The sequence below is a fragment of the Lepidochelys kempii genome, chromosome 2 (assembly GCF_965140285.1).
Source record: "Lepidochelys kempii isolate rLepKem1 chromosome 2, rLepKem1.hap1, whole genome shotgun sequence".
NCBI lineage: Eukaryota > Metazoa > Chordata > Testudines > Cheloniidae > Lepidochelys > Lepidochelys kempii.
The window spans coordinates 229,680,099-229,699,066 of record NC_136381.1 but is presented as its reverse complement, the minus strand read 5'-3'; the positions used below and the strand labels follow the sequence as shown (position 1 = coordinate 229,699,066).

The 18,968-nt window shown below is 44.6% G+C and overlaps 2 protein-coding genes across 11 annotated transcripts in view; one reads left to right on the top strand and one right to left on the bottom strand.

Annotated features, from left to right (window-relative positions):
* Positions 1 to 205: 205 nt before the first annotated feature.
* On the top strand, positions 206 to 9,841 carry C1QL3 (complement C1q like 3). 2 transcript variants are annotated; one of them, XM_073334123.2, is made up of 2 exons: positions 206 to 1,472; positions 7,001 to 9,841. In XM_073334123.2, exons 1-2 carry the CDS (start codon positions 885 to 887, stop codon positions 7,178 to 7,180), a joined length of 768 nt encoding a protein of 255 aa, XP_073190224.1. In that variant the 5' UTR covers positions 206 to 884; the 3' UTR covers positions 7,181 to 9,841. The 2 variants fall into 2 exon arrangements, with proteins under 2 accessions (XP_073190224.1, XP_073190225.1); XM_073334124.2 differs by lacking the exon at positions 7,001 to 9,841 and adding an exon at positions 3,138 to 3,928.
* Positions 9,414 to 18,968, bottom strand: part of PTER (phosphotriesterase related) — a 34,779-nt gene continuing 25,224 nt past the window's right edge. For all 9 annotated transcript variants that reach the window (XM_073334116.1, XM_073334121.2, XM_073334117.1 and 6 more), the window contains one exon: positions 9,414 to 10,847. In XM_073334116.1, coding sequence (XP_073190217.1) covers positions 10,637 to 10,847 — 211 coding nt within the window. In that variant the 3' untranslated portion in view covers positions 9,414 to 10,636. The remainder of the gene's footprint in view (positions 10,848 to 18,968) is intronic.

Below are 18,968 nucleotides of genomic sequence, written 5' to 3'. Positions count from 1 at the left end.
CTCGTCCCCTTGGGCTGCTCAGCGCCAGGGCGTGCTCACGATTTCACTCTTCATCCGTTGGCAGGGAGGGAACAATCCCCACACGGGCAGGGTGATGCCAAACTCGGGGTGAGTGGGAAGAGCGGAGCAGCTGCTGGAATGAGATGCCAACGCAGCTCCCCTTTCCCCTGCGCTTTTGGGTGCCTATAAATTGCTCCGGCGCCTTTGCCAGCCTCCTCTTCTCCTGGCAGGCGGGCAGGCTGCCGCGCTCACTCTGTCGGCGGCTCCGCGCCCGGCCGGCAGCCCCGCAGAGCGCTCGCGGGTGCGCCTGGCAGGGAAGAAGCAGGGCCCGGCGAGGAGGGGACGGGGCCGCCGCCGCCGCGAGGGGGGGATTTTTCGTGCGCTCTTGCAAGTTTCACCAGCCGGCGCTGCCTTGGGGGACTTGTTGTCGCTGCAGGAAAGAAAGGAGGGGGCAGGAAAGCGGGGCGCTCGCGAGGGGCGCGAAGAGGCCGGCGCGAGGGAAAGTTGATTCGAAGTGGCACCGTATGCAAAAAAAAAAAAAAAAAAAAAAAAAAAAAAGTCGATCGCCAGCAGGAGCATAAAAGTGTGAGCGGCTCCGGCGCGGGGCGGCAGCTCCCTGCGCGCCAGAGCAGCGGCAGCCACAGGTGCCCGGGGCTCCGCCTTTGCCTTTGCCTTGTGGACCGGCCGCGGGCACTTTCCTCGCCGCCGGAGCGGAGCCGGGGGGCTCGGGCTCGCCAGGGGCTTCGGGGTGTTTTCGGCTCTGAGGAGGTCCCCGCCCAACCAGCAAGATTTTGTCCAAAAGCAGGCAGGAGGATCGCCCTGCGCTGAGCCGGCTGGTGGGCAGCAGGCGGCGGCTGATCGCGGCCGGCGCCCTGGGGGTGGTCATGGTGTTGCTGCTGGTCGTCCTCATCCCGGTGCTGGTGAGCTCGGCCGGCACCTCGGCCCACTACGAGATGCTGGGCACCTGCCGCATGGTCTGCGACCCCTACGGCGGCACCAAGGCGCCCAGCACGGCGGCCACGCCCGACCGCGGCCTCATGCAGTCCCTGCCCACCTTCATCCAGGGGCCCAAGGGCGAGGCCGGCCGGCCGGGCAAGGCGGGGCCCCGCGGGCCGCCCGGGGAGCCGGGGCCGCCCGGGCCGGTGGGGCCCCCGGGGGAGAAGGGCGAGCCCGGGCGCCAGGGCCTGCCGGGCCCCCCCGGGGCGCCGGGGCTGAACGCGGCCGGGGCCATCAGCGCCGCCACCTACAGCACCGTGCCCAAGATCGCCTTCTACGCCGGCCTCAAGCGCCAGCACGAGGGCTACGAGGTGCTCAGGTTCGACGACGTGGTCACCAACCTGGGCAACCACTACGACCCCACCACGGGCAAGTTCACGTGCTCCATCCCCGGCATCTACTTCTTCACCTACCACGTGCTGATGCGGGGCGGCGACGGCACCAGCATGTGGGCAGATCTCTGCAAGAACAACCAGGTGAGGGGCCGGGGGGGGCACCTGGGGGGCATCAGGGGCCCGGGGTGGGACATGGAGGGGGGCGAAGGCAGAGGAGCCTGATGTGGGGGATCCCGGAGAGGGGAGCCGCGGGGAAGCACCTGCGGGAGAGGAGGAAGGAGCGGGAGCCCTGGGGAGAGGTGGGGCGCGGGAGGGGGGAGAGGGGCACACCGGGGGCCTGCAGGGGGTAGGCAAGGGCAGGTCCCCGGGGGAGGGGTGGTGTCCGGCAGCCAGGGGGGCAGGAGGGGAAGGGCCCCGAGAGGAGGCCTGGCGGGGAGGGGACAGACACGGGACTGGGGGCGTTAGGAGCCAGGCGGCCCCGGGCTGGGCCTATCCCACCCCTTTAAGGCCGATGGGGAAACTCCCCCTTGGCTTCCGGGGAGGAGGCTCCGGCCCTGCGGTGACCTCGGGGGAAGGGGACCATGTCCCTTCTCTCCCGGCGAGTCAATCCGGTTTTACGCGGGGGAGCTGGGTCCCGGGCGGGCAGGTCAGAGCGGTGGCTCCAGGGGCCCTGCAGCCTGGGCACGTTTGCACAGGAAGGGGGGAGGCTGCAGCCCGCCCAGCGATGCTCAATAACACCCCTTAGGGTGCCGAAGTGACAGCGCTTGCGGGGGGAGGGAGGCTGGAAAGCCTCGCGGCCTCACAGTCGCCGTGGGGCACCAGGAGACAGCGCCGTGCACGGCTGAGAGACTGACAAGCACATGGGGGAAAGCGATTCCCCTCTGCGCTCCCCCCGGGGCGGCTGTAGCGGGAATTGCTCCTCTCCCTGAGCAACACGGCCTCAAAATGGGGCTGGGGGGATCGAGGCGGGGAAGCGGATCTGAACTGCACTCTGGAGGGCTGCGGTCAGCCCCCACTGCCTACCCGGGATGCTCCTCTCTCAAGCGCCCAGCCACGGGAGGCACAGAAAGACGGGGCCCAATGGGGTGGCCGGGAAGCCAGACGCCCTGAGACTTTCTCTAAGAATACACAGGGCAAGGGATTGAGGGGGACGCGAAATACACAGGAATCCAACGCGCAGTAAGAGTGCAATGGGAACAGGGCCCAGCTGGGGGCTAGCGGGGCCAGAACTCCCATCAGCAGGAAGCATGGCCACTTACGCATTCTAATAAAAGCTAAGTAATCAAGAGGCAACCCGAAGCTCTGGTGTGAAACATGCAATAAATAGAAACTACAGGCCAGAATATCGGGGTGATAGGCTGGCAGCTGGGGGCTTTTAAGGCACTGTTGACAGAGCAGGAAATTTATTATTCTGGCATAATTCCCCAGTTAAAGAACTTTTATAACCAAGAACATTAATATTGCCTGCAGACCTTTCCTATTAGCAGGCTACTTAGGTACAGATATAGCAAGAATTGTGGATTTCTTCCAAAATGTAACAGCCAAACCAAACATCAAAGAGCCCTCGTTTTTAGGGCTCAGAGTCTGAGATTCGGCATCTTTCCCCCAGGAACACCGAAATAATGAAAGATCTTGAGATGCTACAGTTTGCAAGACAGCGGCATAATCTATTTTAATTAGTCTAACTGTTGCTACTGCTGAGTTTGTGGAAATGTTCTCTGTAACTTTGTACCTCTTTCCTATACCCCTCTCTCTCTCTCTCACCCACCCACCATTTCGGTCTGCTGGTTAACGGACAATGGGTAGAAAAAAACCAGGAGTACTTGTCATGCTTTCCAAAAGGACCAGAGACGTTTGGAATGTGGCCAGAAGGACGGGTGGCTGCAGAAGCTTTCAACTGGTCACAAACGAAGATTACACTATAGTTTCTAAATACTATTTATATGAACTAACGCGCGGGGAAACTTACAAGCGTTACTAATGGTCTGCAAGTAATTCAATATAACTGCGAACGGTTTGCTACGCCGGGACTATTCTGGGACGAGAAATCCAGCCGACACGGTCCCTGAAACATTGTAAAGAATTTCCCTCTAGTAAATGTAAAATGTTGCAGGGTCGATGCTTTCAGCAAACAGGGAGGGCACACGGCAGCTTTGCTGCGCTCTGGCTAACGCATGTATGTGCTGGGCAGGTTTTCTTGGCCTGACAGGGATCGGGCTCATAAAGCTGAAATTCGGGATTCCCGGTCCCGATTCCGTGTCGCTTTTCGGATTAAAGCCCCCCGCCCCCGTGAAAGGCACAAAAATGAAGCTTAAAAATGCTTACCACTGCTGGGCAGCGCAGTGCCACCGTACGAAACCAGACGCGAGCCATTTCACTTAGGCACTGTGTTGAATGCAGGCTCACAGATGGAAGCATCAAAGGCCTGTAAATTAATCTGATATGCCACTTAACCTTTTGTTTATGGGTGCTCAGAAGTACTGGGGAAGGGAGCTCTGAGGACGTCAGCGGCAATTAATTACATGAGCAAATGTCGACCACGAATACCGCGTCTGCAGCTGAGCCCGCACTATTAAAACTCTTACATTGTAGTACAACCGCGTTGACTTCTTCCTGTCAAAGCAAGGCTGTGTATAGTAGAGAGTGAGTCTACCGCGTCTGCGATTAAATCATGAGCCTGTCTTTGGGTATTGAAACGTCGGAAGTATTTCTCCCCCTACATGCTAGAAGTCAAATAAAATACCACAGCAAAGCAAGGCATGCAGTGAAAACCCTTATTATAAATATTAAATTGAGCCAGAGAAGATCCCAACTATTAATAAACCGCTTCAACCCCCTAGCAGGACTACACAGACACATCGCCCGCTGACTGAGAGTCTTGTGTACAAGGGATGTTACTTTTTTTCCTTCTCTTTATATGTAGGAGGAGAAGTCATGGTTAAGCTTAAATATCAGGACTCAGTTTATTTGAAATTAGTTAGTAGTTTTAGTGCACGGGTGCCTTTTAACAGTGTGATTTGTTCGTGAAACACTGGCGGGTGATGCAATGTGATAGTAGTTAACTTTCCAGAGTATTTGTGAAAAAGCCTGGATATTATAAAATGAAATCGTTAAAAAGGGGTTTGAGTCTGCCCCAGATGGTGTTATATATTCAATAGTGTTCTCTAGTGGGGGACATTACTACGGGGAGAGGGCATGATTTATAGGAAAAAATCATCCCAAAGCAATGTATAAGGGATTAGGAAGCTTACGGTCTCCAGCGTAACACATTGCCCTCCTTAATAGTTACAGAGCTTAAACACAAGAAGTGCTGAGATCACATTGCTTAGCTGCTATGTGTCTGCAATTTCAGTGTCCCAATGTACCTTTATAAAATGATGAGGTGGGCAGTCATGCAACTTATAAAATGGGTACTACATTAATGGTTTAATTTTGAAATACATTTACAGGCTTAGGGCAGTACTTAGGAGTCTTCTGAGACTATTTTCATAGGCTTTAAAAAGAAATTACATTGGCTTTCCCAAACAAAGGAAGAAAACCCCTTAAGGGTAACACACTGGACTGTGGGACCAAGTTAATGCATTTACAGGGCTTTGTGGCTATACACAAATAATACAATCTGCGAGATTATTTTTAGGTTCTCAGTGTCTAAATCATTTTCTCAGTACAGCCAAGTACTACCTAGAGTCTTAGCAATGAAATGTCCATTGCTGTAGCGAATGTTCGGCACCCATATTCTTCATAATGAGTGCCTTTAATGGTAAAGCCAGTAGCACAAATAGTTTGTTACTGTACAGCAGATATACTTATTCATAACAATACAGGTATAAATGTTAGATATATCCAAGAAGTAGAATTTAATTGTGGCATGAATGGAATTTGTTTGGGTGTGTGTGGGGGTGGTAATTTAAACAATTCAATTTGCCAATGTGCAGGGCATTAATTCCCTAGGAAAATCATTTTGTTTCACATATATTAAAATACAAACTAACCATGGCCACATATTTATTCCCTCTTCCTCCATTTATAGTAGCAATAACCACCTCTATTTTCTATGGAAGAGTGTTCATTGCCCAAAGCCATCAATTCTGCCCTGATGGTCATTAATCCCTAAGAAATGCCCCATGCCTTGATAGTTATTGCTGAAATAATGGTCAAAACAGATCATCTCAATAAACAATTACACATGTGAACCAGTGACTCATATTAATATATTTGTTTAAATTTGCACATTGTTATGCAATTATAAACCTTGTAAGCTGGTCTCACCCTTGCTAGGTGATGCACAGAGAATTTTTGCTGCTTAAGCTTCATAATGAAATACCTTGAGATCTAGAGTGCTAAAGAGCCTTCCTTTTTAACATTTCAGTATTAACGTGGGATCATGCCACATGAAAATTTAATTTGAAAACCTATCATTTAAACTTTAAAAGAAATGCATGGAAATTCTAGACTTATAGCTCATTTTTTTCAATTCTGAAAATAAAAATCCCACATATTGTAAGTCAAGTCATGCATTATTACTTACTTCTCATTTGCAAAACCACTAAATCACTTACAGCTCTGTATAACTATTCTAGAATAGGGCCAAGCAAGAAAGATGATGATAAAATAAATCACATACAAATAAGTTTAAATATTTTACAAAGCAGAACTAAATTATAGTTAAATGATTTGGAAGATTACCTTTACTTGAGGATGCGACAGAATATTCGTTGCACAAGACTGACTTACGATTTGATACTGATTATAAATTCCTTTCAGTTTGCTAATAAATTCCTTTTTCTTTGCTAATAATGTCAGACTCAGTTAGTAGCCAAACAGTAAGAAGGGGAAAATGTTTGCGTTAAAGTAGTATATTCAGTTTTTTTTAAAAAAATCAAATAGCTGAAACCTCCATAATTCATCTTAAAATACACGCTGATGTAATTTTAAAATTTATATCTTTTAGACTGTACAGAAGTTAAATGATTATGTGAAATTTGTGCCAATAACAGAATTTCCTACTTTGGCTTCGATTGTTTATCCACTAGTATTTTTTTGTTCTTCAGCATTTCATTTACATTTTGATGACTTATTTGGAGACAAATCAACTACAAGGGTTTAAAGTTCATTGGCAGCAAGAGACTATTTTATTTCTGTGTTTTTGCAACACAATCTGGTAACTATTATGATCAGAACATGTCTGAAAAACTCCACCTTAATACCTGGGGCTGATAGAGATCTCATGCCAGTGTAAATCAGTAGTTCCACTGGAGTTAGAGTTACACCAGTCTAAACCTGGAGTGAGTCCATAATCAGCTCCCTGGAGTCTAGCTATTTTTTGTATTAAAAAAAACCTAAAACAAATAGGGGCAAAATAGCTGGAGATGTGAGAGTGAGCAGTCCTGTATTACTCAGTGGCAAACAAGCCATGTGATAATGATTTGAGTTAAAATATTTAGGCTACTTCTGGGAGAACTTGCTGCTACATTGTAAACCATTTCTAGCAATGGCAGAAATAGCGATGGTATTGTTAGGGGAAAACTACAGCTGAGAGGTGTCTAGGCATATTTAAAGTGGCACTGAAAGTGTGCAATGCCTTCTCAGGACATGTTTTAATTACACCATGCAGGAAGAATGTCCAAGTTTCTTAACCAAACATTTATGTTTGTTTTTGTTTTACATAGGTTCGAGCTAGTGCAATTGCTCAGGATGCTGATCAGAACTACGACTATGCCAGTAACAGCGTGGTTCTTCATTTGGAGCCAGGAGATGAAGTTTACATAAAATTAGATGGAGGAAAAGCACATGGAGGAAACAACAACAAATACAGCACATTTTCTGGATTTATTATTTATGCTGACTAATTATGAGTCAAAAACTAAGCTTGTTCTTCTAAGAGATGGATTCATGTGGCAGAAGTCAATGAATCAAGAATCCAGCGGATACTGACCGTGGGACACCTCAGTAGTGGGGGAAAATCAAATGCTACCTGACTCACATCTGTATGACACAAAGAAACCTTACATTTAAAAAAAAATAAAAAAAAAATATATATATAAAAGCAAGTTAAACAGATGTGTGATCCACTACCGCCAAAGCAAATACTTCTTATTGTTAGTGTCGATGTGAATGAAGTCCTATATAGATCACAAATTTTTCTAGGAAAATCTAAAGACACTGAATTATTTCTTCGGTATATATGATACTTTGATGTATTATGATCTTGCTGCTTTATCCATATGTCAGCTTTGGTTCGTGTGACTTACCCGCTAACTATGATGCCTGGAGTCCACTCATAGTGAGGAATGAGTTTACAATAAAAGGAAGAGGTAATTGAAATGCTTCTTCTCTCCAAAGGAATTGTTTGCCTTGTACTTTTGTTATCCTTCTATCTAGAACTAGAAACTAATAAGTTTCAAGCCTTAACTCTTAATTTCCCTGCTTTGTGAGTGTAGGTCAGGCCTTTTAAATGATTTCCACCCATTCGTTTAGTTTAAATTTCCTTTCCCGCCCCTTAATTTTATTCTAAGAGAGAAAGACAGAAGAAACAATTCAATGAAAATATAAGAGATGATATAACAAACTGCCTATATTTGGACCAAATCCTGGGTCCACTGAAGCCAACTGCAAAACTCCCATTTGGCTTTTAATATGTAAACAGATTTGGCTCTTAATATGTAAACATTTGTAAATACATATGTTTAGACAATTTAACAAACCGGTTCTTGATGGTTTGTTGTGTAAATACTGTTTTAGCAAATCTAACATCCACGCTCCCAGGCCAGGCCAGAATAATTTCTTTGCTGCAATTAGTCTTCAGTGTAAATCTGTAGTTACTACTTTTGTTTAGCAAAAGATTATTTATGACTTGACATACTACAAAGAGTCAACTGGAGTCCTTACATAGAACATTGTGAGAAAACCACTGGCCAAAATCCTGCTCAGCTTATTTATGCAACCAGTCTTGCTGAAGTCAGTGTGGATACTTGCATGAGAGTGGGATTTGGGCCCTATGTGATGATCCCATCACACAGTACCTGTTACAAGGTATTGCATTCGTTTGTAGTATGGTGTGACGGAAATTAACAGATAAGCATATTACCAAATATGAAAACCAGTTATGCAAAGAGAGAAACAGATTTTTAAATGCAAAAAACTGTGTATTAAAACCTATTTTTCTTGTATCTATATATCTATAACTCAAAAAGGCTTACTCAGTATAATAGACTAATGGCCTGGAGAATTACATTGTAAAAACATGCTTTTCAGTTATAGTTCTACAAAAATCTTTTACAATCAGTAATAGCAGCAATATCAGTAATACCTCTATAAAAAGGATTTTTATTTAGAAATTATGTTTTTATTTTTTAATTGCTCCCATGTTGATACTTGCAAGTTTAAGTCTAAAGCAAAATTATAGCAGGAATACATAACAGAACCTTTACAGTAAGGTCAAAATAATTACGTAACTACCTGCTGTAATGTTTATGCAGTATAGATCTTAGATTACAGTCATGGCAGAATAAAAATACTATTTGTATAAATTGCTATGCAGTAGTGAGAGGCCAGACCTAGTTTTTCTGTTTTACATAATCTGCCCCATGCAACTTACTCTAATCTACCAAGGGAAGGGGACAAACTGAGATTTGTCATATACTAAAGTGTCAAATATTCGCCATAATTAAAGAAAAATATCTTCCCCTTTGATTTTTTGATAACTTTAAGATAGAGATTTTAAAGATAGAAAAATCCTCCTAGAAAGCATTTATTTACATGATTAAGGCATTTCTTACACAGACCATATCATTCTTCTGGTCTGTTCCTCCTTTGGACAGCTGTTCAATTCAAAAGACATGATGTGCCATCAGTTAGTCTATGCTCAATACGAGAATCTCATATGTAACGTATCTTGGCTCTCAAAAGGGAGAGTTGTGCTACATAACAGCCTTTTTTTTTTTCTGTTTCCTCATTATATCACATCAGTTTGGTTAAACATTTCTACTCTCCTAGTAAAAAAGACACCAACCCATATTTATGGACTGTACTGATTATATGCAATATATTTTATAATGGACACATAGTTGACTTCACATCTGCTCATATCACAATAGCTTTTATTGCAGAGGACCACCGCTACAGAGTGGTTAGCAGCAAAGCTTTGGAGATTTCTTATGTAGGTATCAAACAACAAGGTTTCAAGCAAAAAATCATTTATAACTAGCAATGCACATTCACCAAGAAGTGAACAGGAATACTTCATTACCACTGGACATCAAAAGCTGGACTCGTGAAAGAATAAGCTATTGAAATGAGATTGCCATTGCTAACACACAATCTTTTCTTTGGATAAATAAATATTTACCCCTGTTTTGGTCTAGAGGAAAGAACAAATATTTAAATGAAAAACATATATAAGGCAAACATTTCTTTTTTGAATCATATCTTGACAAACTGATTTGTAAACTGATTAAATCATGGCCTTTGTTATAACTGTAACAACTCATTAAATTGTATTATGTAATATATTTGGACTTGTGGATTTTCATCTTTTCAACATCAAGCTGATTTGCATGACACTTCACATTTTCACTTGCAAGTTTCCAAAAGTTCAACTCAAAATGTTAACATAATTAAAAAAAAAAGACTTCTAAAACATAAAGTTGTTAGTCGTCTACAAATTGCTTTATTAAAAATAGCTTTTCCATGTATTCTTTTACATTTTCATTTAAAAATAATCTCTACAAGTTGCTAATCATGAGAGATACAGTACCTTTTTTGAAATCACGTTGTCTTCCTTCTGTTATTCTGTTTTCTGCAGTAGCTATTTAAAAGTGCCATATTCTTTTTTAAGCATTAATTAAAGAACAGCAGGATAATTAACAGGATCATCAATATTACAAGGAACATCATATCGCTCCAGAGGAGGGCCATTTAACTGGAAACATTTTAAATTTCCTCAAGTAGCTAAGCTGATGCATCTTTAAAAAAATAATAATCCTGAATAATAATTAACTATAGTATTAAATCTGCTCTTTGGAAACAGTTATTTCAATATTTACTTGGGAAAATTCTGTAGTTGTGCTCAAAACAAATAACTCATTCAGGACCAGATTATTAGAGGTAATCAGATGGAGAGATAATACACAAAATTTTTTGTTCTAATTATAAAGGGAAGTGATTATCTGCTCTTTAGGGGTCTTATGAACATCACACAAGTTTTCCTCAAAAGAACCTAGCTTTAAAATGACCACTCTATTGAAACAAATCTGACTTTTCTCAGCAAGCTTTACATACAAGACGTGAATAGCTAATCATGAGCTCTATTTAAAAGTCAGCCACTGTTTTGGGTTCTCAATCAATATCTTATCAATTATATTTTGGGATATGCCTCTTATTAGCATTTTAGGAACAATGTTTTTGAGGATATGTGAATATCCATGACCTCCATATTTCATCAATCGATTCTTAGTGTGCACATCATGAGCAATTACAATTCTGTCTTCATAGCCTTCGTCAATCAACATCCGAATCCTGCATAAAAGTAAATACAAAGTATGTCTGTCAGTTAAGAGTTCATACAATTCTGGAAGTAATACAGAAATAATTAGTATTTAAATACTTTACAGGGACATACCTCTAGTATGTATTATAAATTAAATGAACTATTTTAGGATCTTAAAAAGAAACAAGCAGGCATGTTTCTTAAATATACACAAAAGATTAAACGATCCTAGATCCGTTTTAGAGAGAAGAAATCCCTTTGGAAGCAAGACAATGTCACACATCTGGAGTGATGGGTGGGAAAATCCACTTTTCCAGGATTTATTACACTGTTTTGCAGTCCTGCTCCTTCAGTGTCAATGGTAAAATTCATGGATTTCAATATGAGTAGGCCTGGCCCACAAGACTAAACAATCGCTTCCTACATACACTGTTCTTCAAATGATCATTTAACAGGGTTAATTCTTGCCTTTAACCTAATACAAACCATTTCCACACCTGTACTGCTAAGTAGTTCAGCTGCATTTACACACTTTTTTTGAGGGATTTCCACAAACAAAGAACATGGTAATGCACAGGGATTAGATAACTTCCAACTGTGGCTCTTTCTGCTGAAGAATCAAATCTCCTGGAGGATTTTTGCTCACTGTAAACAGTCTTTCTTAACAATACTGGTTTCTTATTCTGCAATCACACAGGGAAAAGCAAAACCATAGGTGTAAATGGCTGTAGCCCTGCGGAAGCAAATCAAGCTTAAATCAGCGGAGTCTCCGACCCAGACTGTTGAAGTTTATTCACAGAATAAAGTATGAGTGGACTATGCAAATAGTAACATTTCTTTAGTGAATTTCCATCTGGAATAACTGGGCTATAGACATTTCAAGTCTTTGAGAGTCACCAATTTCCACAAAGACAAAATCACACAGATAATATCCCACCCTCAGCAGCATATCTATGGAAAAAGTCAATTAAATGGCTAGTCTAGCAGCAGCTGTCTTTGCTAGTTCTGTACAAATAAAAATGTCGGCAATATAATAGGTGTAAAGGGCTAATAAACAGATTTTGCACAAGCAGAGAGTGGGCCAAGTTGGGACAGATGATAAGATGGTGGCTAATGTCTTTCCCTCTGAGGCCTGGTCTACACTATGAGTTTATGTTGGATTTAGCAGCATTAAATCCAAATTAACCCTGCACCCAGCATGGAGTGAATGGGAGGTACTGGATCTGATCGCTGTATGGGGAGAGGACTCTGTGCTATCAGAACTACGTTCTAAAAGATGAAATGCCAAAACATTTCAAAAAATCTCAGAGGCCATGAGGGACAGAGGCTACAGGAGGGACACAACACAGTGCCGCGTTAAACTTAAGGAGCTCAGACAAGCGTACCAGAAAACCAAAGAAGCAAACAGACGTTCCGGGACAGAGCCCCAGACATGCAGCTTCTACGCTGAGCTGAATGCAATTCTAGGGGGGTCCGCCACCACTACCTCACCGCTGTCCGTGGACTCCGATGATTGGGTACTCTCTGCCATGCCTGAGGATTTTGCGGACGGGGAAGATGAGGAGGAGGAGGAGCAGCTTGGGGAGAGCAAACAGTACACCATTCTCCCTGACAGCGAGGATCTTTTTATCACCCTGACTGAAATACCTTCCCAACCCAATGAAGCCGGAGAAGGGACCTCTGGTGAGTGTACCTTTTAAAATATAATACATGTTATAAAAGCAAGCATTTTTTAATGATTAAGTAGCCCTGAGGACTTGGGATGCATTTGTGGCCAGTACTGCTACTGGAAAAGTCTGTTAACGTGCCGTGGATGGAGCGGGAATCCTCCAGGGTCATCTCCATGAAGCTCTCCTGGAGGGACTCTAAAAGCCTTTGCAGAAGATTTCTGGGGAGAGCAGCCTTATTCCGTCCACTATGGTAGGACACTTTACCACGCCATGCTAGTAGCAAGTAATCTGGTATCATTGCATGACAAAGCCTCGCAGCGTATGGTCCCGGTGTTTGCTGGCATTTAAGCAACATCCATTCTTTCTCTGTGTTATCCTCAGGAGAGTGATATAGTTCATGGCAACCTGGCTGAAATAGGAGAATTTACTTAAGGGGACATTCAGAGGCGCCCGTTCCCACTGGGCTGTTTGCCTGTGGCTGAAAAGAAATCCTCCCCACAGTTAGCCATGTGGGGCGGTGAAGGGGGGGGGGCATTGGTGCTGAGCTGTTTGCATTTGGCTAGCAGGGATCTTCCCTGATACCAGCCATGCAGTGGCGGGAGGGGAAAAGCGATCATCCTAGAGAACTGGATGCGGGGAAGGAGGTTAGTTTGGTTTCTGCTGCTGCACGTTAACAGGAAAACTGCAGCACTAAATGGCCAACTCAACGGGCTTTGCTTGGTATGGGAAAGGAGGGAGCTGCTGTTATGAAGGTTGCAGAAGCTGAAAGACTATGGCTTACCATGGCCGCCTGCAAGCCGAATTCTGTTGCCCAGCCCTGTGTGTGTGCTCTCTAGCACCAAAGCTGCAGGCACTCAATATAAGATGCAAAATACGACCTTGTACCAAAATCTCATGTGCTCTGTAATGTGAATAGTATTATTCACCGTGAAAGAGTATAGCCATTGTTCTGTAAAATGTATCTTTTTAAATACTTCACTCCCTTTTTTTCCTCCAGCAGCTGCAAATGTTTCAAGCCTTTCTCCTCTGTCCCATAGGCGATCTCAGATAAGGCCGCGAAAAAAACGCACGCGTGATGACATGTTCTCTGAGCTCATGCAGTCGTCCGGCACTGACAGAGCTGTGTGGAGGGACACAATAGCAGAGTACAGGACGGTGGCCGATGAACGTGAGGAGAGGTGGCGGCAGGAAGATCAGAGGAGGCATGAGGAAACGCTGGGGCTACTGCGGGATCAAACAGACATGCTCCGGCATTTGGTGGAGGTTCATGAACGGCAGCAGGATCACAGACTCCCGTTGCAGCCTCTGCTTAACCACCCTCCCCAAGTTCCATAGCCTCCTCACCTAGATGCCCAAGAACGCGGGGTGGGAGGCTCCGGGCACCCAACCACTCCACCCCAGTGGACAGCCCAAGCAACAGAAGGCTGGCATTCAACAAGTGGCCTTTTCCTTCCCTCCTACCCACCTCCCACACCCCACCCAGGTTACCTTGTGAGTTATCTCCCTAGTTTTATAATCAATTAATAAAGAATACATGTTTTTTAAACGATAGTGACTTTATTTCCTTTGCAAGCAAGCTGTGATTGAAGGGGGGAGGGCGGGTGGCTTACAGGGAATTTAGAGGCAACCAAGGGGGTGGCTTTTCATCAAGAAGAAACAAACAGAAGTGTCACACAGTACCCTGGCCAGTCATGAAATTGGTTTTTAAAGCTTCTCTGATGCGCACCGCGCCCTCCTGTGCTCTTCTAACTGCCCTGGTGTCTGGCTGCGCGTATTCAGTGGCTAGGCAATTTGCATCAACCTCCCACCCCGCCATAAACGTCTCCCCCTTACTCTCACAGAGATTGTGGAGCACACAGCAAACAGCAATAACAATGGGAACATTGGTTTTGCTGAGGTCTGAGCGAGTCAGTAAACTGCGCCAGTGACCCTTTAAACATCCAAATGCACATTCTACCACCATTTTGCACTTGCTCAGCCTATAGTTGAACAGCTCCTTACTACCGTCCAGGGTGCCTGTGTACGGCTTCATGAGCCAGGGCATTAAGGGGTTGGCTGGGTCCCCAAGGATAACTATAGGCATTTCAACATCCCCAATAGTTATTTTCTCGTCTGGGAAGTAAATCCCTTCCTGCAGCTGTTTAAAGAGACCAGGGTTCCTGAAGACGCGAGTGTCATGAACCTTTCCCGGCCATCCCACGTTGATGTTGATGTGAAACGTCCCTTGTGATCCACTAGTGCTTGCAGCACCATTGAAAAGTACCCCTTGCGGTTTATGTACTGGCTGCCCTGGTGGTCCGGTCCCAAGATAGGGATATGGGTTCCGTCTATAGCCCCACCACAGTTAGGGAATCCCTTTGCAGCAAAGCCATCCACTATGACCTGCACATTTCCCAGGGTCACTACCTTTGATAGCAGCAGCTCAATGATTGCGTTGGCTACTTGCATCACAGCAACCACCACAGTAGATTTGCCCACTCCAAATTGATTACCGACTGACCGGTAGCTGTCTGGCATTGCAAGCTTCCACAGGGCTATTGCCACTTGCTTGTGAACTGTGAGGGCTGCTCTCAACTTGGTATTCTTGCGCTTCAGGGCAGGGGAAAGTAAGTCACAAAGTTCCATGAAAGTGTCCTTATTCATGCGAAAGTTTTGCAGCCAGGGCGAATCATCCCAGACCTGCAACACTATGCGGTCCCACCAGTCTGTGCTTGTTTCCCGGGCCCAGAATTGGTGTTCCAAGGCATGAGCCTGCCCCATTAACACCATGATCTCCAAATTGAGGAGGAACGTGGTTTTAGAGAAAAGTGTGTTCATGTCCTCATCACCGCGCTGCCGTCGCCTCCTCGCCTGGTTTTTCAGGTGCTGGTTCTGCATACACTGCACGATAATGCACAAGGTGTTTACAATGGTCATAATTGCTGCGGTGAGCTGAACAGGCTCCATGCTTGCTGTGCTATGGCATCTGCTCCTGATCGGGCAATCCATGGAAAAGGGCGTGAAACGATTGTTTGCTGTTGCTCTGGTGGAGGGAGGGGCGACTGACAACATGACTTACAGGGAATTAAAATCAACAAAGGGGGTGGCTTTGCGAGAAACAGAATGGCCTCCTCAAGGATAGAACTCAAAACCTCAAGGATAGAACTCAAACCTGGGTTTAGCAGGTCGTTGATTTCTCGGAGGGAGGGAGGGAGGGAGGAGAAAATGAATACAAAACAAATGTGGTCTATTTCTTGTTTTGATCCACTTCATCTACCTTTATACATCTTGCTGGCAGCAGATTGTGCAGTACGACTGCTAGCCATCGTCATCTCCTGGGTGCTCGGCAGAAGACGGTGCCGTATGACTGCTGGCCATCGTCTTCTCCTGGCTGCTGATTAAAAGACAGTGCACTGCTGGTAGGACTGAATCGCCATGAGACGAAACTTAAAAGGGGAATGACCTGGCTGAGTCACTCCCATGTTTGCCCAGGTGCCCCTGACCTCATCGAGGTCGGTTAAAAGAGCACCCAGGACTACGTCGACGATGGCTACCAGTCATACTGCACTGTCTGCTGCCAAAAGGCAATAAGCTGCTGCTGTAGCAATGCACTAGCGCATCTGCCAGCACCCAGGAGACATACGGTGAAGGTGAGCTGAGCGGGCTCCATGCTTGCCATGGTTTGGTGTCTGCATGGGTAACCCAGGAAAAAAGGCGCAAAACGATTGCCTGCCTTTCCTTTCACAGAGGGAGGGAGGGAAGAGGGGCCTGACGATATGTGCCCAGAACCACCCGCGACAATGTTTTAGCCCCATCAGGCATTGGGATTTCTACCCAGAATTCAAATGGGCGGCGGAGACTGAGGGAACTGTGGGATAGCTACCCACAGTGCAACGCTCTGGAAGTCGACAGTTGCCTCGGTACTGTGGACACACTCCGCCGACTACATGCACTTAGAGCATTTGTGTGGGAACACACACAATCGACTGTATAAAAACGCTTTCTACAAAACCGACTTCTATAAATTCGACCTAATTTCATAGTGTAGACAAGGCCTGAGAGTGAAGTTTGGCTGAGGGATCTGCAAAAATAACCTCCTCTATGGCAGTGCAGAAGCAGCTTCATTAACCTTCCTGCATCCTGCCACCCTCTTCCAGTCAGCAGAACCACTTTGGTTCCACTCCTATCAGCGTGTTCCTTCCACTCTTGCAAAATGTGGAACCCTAAGTGAACAAAGGTAGAATTCTGCTGCCTGATCTACCCTCATGATAAGAGCCTACTATAGCTGAAGGTGCTTTAATACTCAACATGCTTCTCTGACAGCATCTACTGGCACAGAAGGGACTGTCAATGTGTTTTGGCCAGGTGTAGGTCTTGCTGCATTAAGAATGTTACCAAGAGTCCTGAGATCCCACTGGCTTGCAACATTAAAATGGAAGAGATGAACATTAACAAAACTGGTGTTTGTTCATTGCTTATCACTCACATAAACCTTTTGATTCCACCATTTTTACTAGCACTCTGCAATTTTGATTTTTCATTATTTGAGTGTGCTTTGATCCAGTACAAGGAACATTGTATTATTTTGTCATCAGCAATATGAAAGTTCTTACTGTTAGCTTGGGGTGGGGGAGGGCAGGATTTATACAGAAGATTGGTTATAAGGAGATATGTGCATGTAGGTGGGCAAAAATCATCGTCACCCTAAATCTGGTAAATAAGGTATGGTTTGGGACTTAGTGTCAAACTGGAGGTTTTTCATAAAATACACATGCTAACATTGTAAGTACTGTAGGTCTGCCACAGTGCAAGTACGTCCTCCATCCCAAAACTACATGCCAGTGCCAGATTGTGTACTTGGTACAGGATAAGATGGCAGTGGCTGGGTCCGCAAATCAAAATTTAATACTAAGCAAATCACCAGATCTGAGCAAGGAAAACCAGATAAAAGAAAAAGTAGGTGTCATAAATATAAAGGGAAGGGTAAACCCCTTTAAAATCCTTCCCGGCCAGAGGAAAAATCCTCTCACCTGTAAAGGGTTAAGAAGCTAAAGGTAACCTCACTGGCACCTGACCAAAATGACCAATGAGGAGACAAGATACTTTCAAAAGCTGGGAGGAGGGAGAGAAACAAAGGGTCTATGTCTGTCTATATGCTGCTTTTGCCGGGGATAGAACAGGAAAGGAGTCTTAGAACTTTAGTAAGTAATCTAGCTAGGTATGTGTTAGATTATGATTTCTTTAAATGGCTGAAAAAAGAACTGTGCTGAATAGAATGACTATTTCTGTCTGTGTGTCTTTTTTGTAACTTAAGGTTTTGCCTAGAGGGATTCTCTATGTTTTGAATCTAATTACCCTGTAAGGTATCTACCATCCTGATTTTACAGAGGTGTTTCCTTTACTTCTATTAAAAGTCTTCTTGTAAGAAAACTGGATGTTTTTTCATTGTTCTAAGATCCAAGGGTTTGGGTCTGTGGTCACCTATGCAAATTGGTGAGGATTTTTACCAAACCTTCCCCAGGAAGTGGGGTACAAGGTTTGGGAGGATTTTGGGGGGAAAGACGTGTCCAAACTACGTTTCCCAGTAAACCCAGTTAAAGTTCGGTGGTGGCAGTGGATCCAGGCGCAAAGGATAAAATTAATTTGTACCTTGGGGAAGTTTTAACCTAAGCTGGTGAAAGTAAGCTTAGGAGGTTTTCATGCAGGTCCCCACATCTGTACCCTAGAGTTCAGAGTGGGGAAGGAACCTTGACCATAGGTAAGGGGTACCATAAAAAAAACCAACCCAAACCAATCAATAAACATAAATTTTGAAGGAGATTATGTCAGAGATGATGACTGGGTCAGCCTAAGATCCAGGCAGTGCCAGAAATACAACTTCCCTCATCCCATAACTTTCCTAAAAATTTACAATAAATCTACATGCCTGCTCATTAAAAAAAGAATTTTCAACATACCCTTTGCATATACCTATATTATATGTACATACACATATATATTTATAGCTGTATTTGTGTGACTAGACATACACATTTATGTAAGTTAATTCATACGTAAGTATTGGATCTGAACATGAATATGCTTGAAAATGTTCTTCTCTTTAAATACTTGTACAAATAAATGTCAGGGTCATGTTGATACATATTACACTGTGTGAAATACAAATCAAGTGTCAGGCTATTAGGAATCTGCAGAAAAACAGGAGGCTGCCACTGTCATGGTGTTTCCAGCGTGAACACACTGAAAGTACAAGAAACAGTTTAATCGCGTTTCCAACCCAAACACACACACACACACACTCACTCTCTCTCTAAAAAGCCTGCTGCTACACTCATTCAATGCCAGGGAGCTAAGGAGGAACAGCTGTGGCTGGGAGAGAGGGGGGGAATATTATGGATGAGACAAAAAAATATTACCATGATTAAGGAGAGACACATTACCCCAGGCCTAGTAGAGCAATCTTTTTGGATGTATAGCTCCCAGTGTTTTCAATAAGACTTC

Bases quoted from the DNA above. Each gene is read 5' to 3' on its own strand.
- C1QL3 (XM_073334123.2), top strand. From the start codon at position 885: ATGGTGTTGCTGCTGGTCGTCCTCATCCCGGTGCTGGTGAGCTCGGCC. The intron at 1,473-7,000 runs GTGAGGGGCCGG...TGTTTTACATAG, and splicing joins ATCTCTGCAAGAACAACCAG to GTTCGAGCTAGTGCAATTGC.